Source organism: Papilio polytes, unplaced genomic scaffold, assembly GCF_000836215.1.
Source record: "Papilio polytes unplaced genomic scaffold, Ppol_1.0 DF821733.1, whole genome shotgun sequence".
Classification (NCBI taxonomy): domain Eukaryota; kingdom Metazoa; phylum Arthropoda; class Insecta; order Lepidoptera; family Papilionidae; genus Papilio; species Papilio polytes.
Genome location: NW_013527471.1, coordinates 916062 through 921956, shown reverse-complemented (window position 1 = coordinate 921956; position 5895 = coordinate 916062). Strand labels below are relative to the sequence as shown.

Sequence of the window (5895 nt, the reverse complement as noted above, 5' to 3'; positions counted from 1 at the left end):
CCAACCTGCTCGGTTTCAAGTTTGGATATTTTTAGACCGTACATACTGAACTATCGCACAACTGTTTCGTCTCAATTTGATTTCTATGAACTTGGGTGTACAACTCGATTTTTAGTTCAATGGATTGCGAAACAATCGACAATCGAACAGTTTTGCGATAGTTTAGTCAAAGTGCGCTCTTGAAATGTTGTGTAACAGTGATAGAAGACCTACAAGGTTATGTACTCCTGGTACCATCAAAAAAATTAGGATCCAATAAAAGTTACTAAAATGTTCTAAAATAGCTTAAATTTTTTTTTATAAGGTAATAATTGTTAAAAAAAACTATTATTAATCCAATTTATATACGAAAATTTTATATATATTCTGTTTCACTCTTTCTTATCAACAAATGATATATGTCTCTAACACTGTTACATGCAAATGAAAAATTCTTTAAAAAATTACAATTTTAGTAAAATTGTATTTAATATTGGAGTCAACTATATTCTGAAATGACGGAGTTGAATTTTTTTTATAATTGACTTCAATTGAAATAAATTAAAAATGGCGGAATTTATTACAAAACATTTTTTTTCTACAATCAAACGTGAACTTATATTTCACTAATTGATCAATTTAAAATCGTTTTATATTTACTAAACAGTCTCTTAGTGTTCCCTAAGGGGCATATAGTGGATATTTAGCGATTTTAAGTGCAAACAAATGAGAAATCATTAAAGACCTGAGGTCTTGTTACTAGGGAATTAGAAAATGACGGCATTTTATATTACTGCTTGCCTAGTTGGCCGATGTCTGCAATATTGAATAATTCACTTTTTAAAATCATTAGAATATTACGAGTTTAAAAAGATCTTTATATTCAGCAATCAAAAGCTGCCATACATGCGTGTTGCTATATCTGTGGACTTGGAGTGCACTTGTATTGCCGTCTTTTTCATTTCCTTGGAATTAAACAGAGATAGCATACAAGTGACGTCACTCGAAGTCCACAGTTAACTCGTTAAAAGAGTACAAAATTATTTTTGTGTATATTTAGATGTAAGAAAAAAAATCAGGGAGATTGTAGTGTTAGGTTAAAAATGATTTCTTGCCCGGTGAGGTTTAGCGGCCATTTTGGATTTAAGGCGAGCGAATGTAGCGACATCTGGCAACACTGATCACTTCAACATGGTCATAGAGTAATGAAAGAAATAGAGGCGTTAGATGTAAGGAGCACGAATTTATTTGTTGATTTGTATAGTGCTGTAGTTCTATTTATATCCATTTAATGTTTTATTTATCTTTCTTATATTTAAAATCGTGATTGGCTCCATCCATGAAATCTTTCTAATCTTTCTCGATGCATTAATCTTTTGAATTTCAAGTAAGGAAGACAGATCACGAATGGTAAATCGATTTTAATGTTATTTTTTTATTGTTTTCGCTTTGCTCAATACAATATTTGTATCTGTTACCATAGACTATGGCCAAGTACTTTAGGTAGGTTATGAATTATAGTGCTTACTGTGTACAAAACTTATTCTATTTGTTGTAAAGAAACCTTTTTATCAAATATTTCAATTTTTGGCCTAAATTTTTGTTGAAAAAACCATACCTCTTGTTGTATTATCAATTGTTGAATATTACAATTTAAGTCGATGTACAAAGTTCGGCCAGTTTTCAGCTAATTTTTAATATTAGTACGTCTTTTCGTTTGTAAGTTTTTAAAATAATCCAATTAATATTTCAAGTTTTAATAAATGCTTATTTCGTTGCTTCTCGTTTTCCCGCTCCCATACTGACAGCTGTTGAAATTGAGATGTTTCCGGACGTTTCCGTCACTTTGAGGTTAGTTTGACTTTGACAGCTGTTTGTGGCGAGACCGCAATCGTAATAAGAATAGTTGATAAACATTTGCCAGTCTTTTCTCAATAGTGTAATCGCTTTTGCCAGTTTCTTATAAAAAAAAATTGTAAATTCACTTTTGAATACAAAAATTGCCAAAGAATCGAATTGAATTTAAACAAAACGTGAAATTGCTGATACTGTTTAGTATTTGTACAATTTTGTTTTTTTATATGTATTAAGTGTTTAATTTTAAGTTTATATAGTTTTTTTTATATAAATCCATTCCAATATTTGCTAAATTAAACATCGGGTGCGGCAAAAGTCATCTTGTAAATCGATGAAATTGTAAAAAGTATGTTTAGATTATAAAAAAAAGTTAATTAGAGATACGAGAAAGTTGATGTTGGAAAGAAAACTAAGAATGGAACGTTGAGAGAATGAATTTGTTAGAATTTAAAAATATATAATTATTAGAGATGTATAAATGGTTTACTATTATTATTAGTTCGAGAGAAATACAAAAAAAATGTGGAGGAAAATTACAAAATGGCGATTGTTACTATTAACGATATGAGAATTTAGTTATAATTTTGCAATTTCAAAATGTGAGTTTTACAATTTTGAAAAAGAAAAATATAAATATGCTCATATACATAAGTTGTTTTATTAATTTCTCCCGAAGCTGTCCCCGTGTGACGTCATTCGCAAAAAATTATGAAAATATCATTTTATTATTTTTTTTTATAACATAAGGTGGCAAACGAGCAAGCGGCCACCTGAAACCGCCAAAATGGCGAAGCGACCGCTGCCCATAGACATCCGCAATTGCAGATGCGTTGCCTACCCTTATACGACGGAGGAGACGCACATAAAGAGAATATTTCCCCTTCCTATGCATCTCCTCCATCGTGAAATCCATTCCCCTTCCCAACTTCCCCTTATAAGAAAAGGGTGGTAAAGAGAAAGGGACTTAAATTAGGCCTCCGGCACCACACTCATCAGACGAAACACGGAATTGCTTCTATTTCACGCCTGTCTTCTGTGTGGTCGTGGTATTACACCGGGCGTGCCGGCCCATCCGTGCTAAGATGTTAAAGCGGGCACTACCACTGTTAAATTTATTAAATTTATTATTTACAATTGTCAAATTATCAATTGCAAATGTCAAAATGACATGACATAACATGGCATCCTTGCTTCCTTGATGTTGGCAGCAACTAATGGTCTCTTTCCCACATTAGGGTTTTTATCCAAAATATTTACCCTTAAGTTTAATGGCGTGAAAATCTATAGCCTAAAGCGTGACGTAAGTGTAGGGCTTTTTATTAAAAAAAGAATTATTCAAAAATATGCTGTAAATGACATCTTAGGCAACAAAGAAATGTGTGTTTACGCTTTATTATAATAGTACAGATAAGTAAACATTTTCACACGTTGATTTACAAAAAGAAAGAATTAAATAACAAAGAATGCAACTATTGCATGTAGTAAGAGCAAGGGTATATTTTATTTAAATAAAAGGAATTTTAAAAATGTACTGTTATTGCTTCTACAACAAAGGAGTGTTTACGATTTATTATATTAGTAGAGATTTTATCGCATTTTGGAAGTCTACGGATGCTTCAATACCCATGTTTTGTCAAATAAATCCCACGCGGCGCTAGTGTCGCGGCATCAAAGGGCTATTGTTTAAATTAAAACACTGTCTTAATGTTTATGGTAAGACCGTTAATTAGTCATAATTCAACCCGTGAAAGTACCGAAACATAAAGCAAAAAACTCCTATCACTAATTTTACTTACTTTTTCTAATTTCCTAATTTGTACCAAAAAATTTCATCATCCACTTGCCCTTATCCCTTACGGAGGGTCGGCACAGTATGTGCTGCTCCATACATCTCTATCAGCCATATCTGAAACCACTCCTTTAAGCATATCCTCTTTCACACAATCCATACTTTCTTCGGTCTTCCTCTACCTTTGTATCCATTAACTTTCTCTTTTTAAAAAATATAATAGTTAAAAAATGCTAAATGCTGAAAACAAGAATCACTAAGTTGCAACTGGCTGGAAATAAAAGGCTTTTTTTTTAATTTATTTAATTCAGCCAGCTTTAGTCATAGACCTGTTGACCATAAGCTCCTTTATCCAGGTTTCTGCGATCCTGTCCGAGTAGGGGTAGTACCTCTTGTCGGCCATGAGTTGCCGTGTCGTGTTCTCTAAAAAGTTCATTATCGGCATTGCCGCCAAGTACGTGAACATTGCCGGGAAACGCTCCGTGCCGCATCTAAAGAAATGTTCTTCATATATTTGAATTGTTGCAAATATTTAAGTCCCTTTCTCTTTGCCACCCTTTTCTTATAAGGAGAGGATGAGAACAGGAAGTGGATTTGACGGTAGATGAGAAACGTAGTGTTAAGAACAAAATTAGTACCGTGCTGTAGCATGGGCGCATCTCTAGATTATCGGTATAAACGTCACGTCCCTAGCTGACAGCTGTCAATGTCACTAGAAGTATGGATAGATTGGCGCGCATTCTGAGTCCTCACGAGAAGTGTTGCTCTGGGTTTACGACACAAGAAACATTATCTCGAACTCATTGACAAAATCTCAGGAAAGAGAGGCATTAGACGTGAAAAGAAATCATGGCTAAAAACATTATTACGTGGACTAACATTGCCAGACATTTCCTAAGCTAAAAACTTCATTGGGAGAGTCGCAAGAATACAGCTTTTTTATATGACAAGGGGGCAAACGAGGGGCGGGAACACAAAGGTGGTATTAGACAACTTATTTAATTGATACTGTCGCTTTAAACTCAGAGCAATACTTCTCACCAGACTCTCGATGCGCGCCAATCTATCCATACTTCTAGTGACATTGACAGCTGTCAGCTAGGGACGTGACGTTTATGCCGATAATCTAGAGTTGCGCATTCTATAGCACGGTACTAATTTTATTCCTAACAAAAGGAACTACTATCTGAACTTTCGCATTTGTAATATTAATAAGATTTCCAACTTACAATTTTCGTAAACCCCACGACGCTAGTCCCCACAGCACGCCGTCACTAACCGCGGGGGCGCCTGTGTCGCGCTGACAAATAAAACAAATTTAAAACACTTATCTTTATCTATCTATACTATCTTTTTTTATTTTCTATCTAGATCTATACTTATACTTATCTAGATCTATCTATCTATACTTCTAAACTATTATAATAAAGCGTAAACACACACTTCTTTGTTGCCTAAGATGTCAGCAATCACAGCATATTTTTGAATAATTATTTTTTTAATAAAAAGCCTTTTTCTTGCGTCACGCTTTAGGCTATATATTTTTACGCCATTAAACTTAGGGAGTAAATATTATGGATAAAAACCTAACTGTGGGAAAGAAACCATAAGTTGCTGCCAACATCAAGAAAGCTAAATTGCCATAGTAAGGTAATTGGTATTTTGACATTTGCAATTGATTTTGACACATGTAAATAATAAGGTAAAATTTTCATAATATCTTGCGGATGAAGTCGCAGGGGAACAGCTAATACAATATAAAGAGGAAAGACTTGTATGTTTGTATGTATTGCATTAACTCAAAAACTACTGGGCCGATTACAAAAATTCTTTCACCGGTAGAAAGGTAATTTATCTGTGAGTAACATTGGCTATATTTTTTATTATTTTTAATTTCACGCGGACAGTCACGAGCTATAATACAGGAAGAATATACGCAAGTACTCACAGTGCAAGGAGATCGTCGACCAATCTGCGACATGCAGAAGAAGTTACGTGTCACGAACACCCCAAATCTCTGTGTGATATTCTGACATTTGCCGAAGTCCATTATTTTCGCGTTGTACGCTTGTAGCGTCAGACCCGTATTCTGGTAGACTCCGTCACGCTAGAACAGAGATAATTAAAAAAAGAACAATTCTTTTACTTATGTAAATATTAGTAGATTTTTGTTAATTTACTAATATTTCCTTTAATCATTCTAACTAAGCTCTAGGCTTGTGCTAGGATATGGTTCACGATAGTCGAATGGCGGGATTCGAACCCTCGAC

At 34.0% G+C, this 5895-nt stretch overlaps 1 protein-coding gene across 1 annotated transcript in view; it reads right to left on the bottom strand.

The window, feature by feature from the left end:
* Nucleotides 1–3932: 3932 nt before the first annotated feature.
* Nucleotides 3933–5895, bottom strand: part of LOC106108208 (hypodermin-A-like) — a 3660-nt gene continuing 1697 nt past the window's right edge. Inside the window, exons 4-6 of the mRNA XM_013289308.1 lie at nt 5574–5732; nt 4855–4925; nt 3933–4116 (exon numbers count right to left, since the gene is read on the bottom strand). Coding sequence (XP_013144762.1) covers nt 3933–4116; nt 4855–4925; nt 5574–5732 — 414 coding nt within the window. The remainder of the gene's footprint in view (nt 4117–4854; nt 4926–5573; nt 5733–5895) is intronic.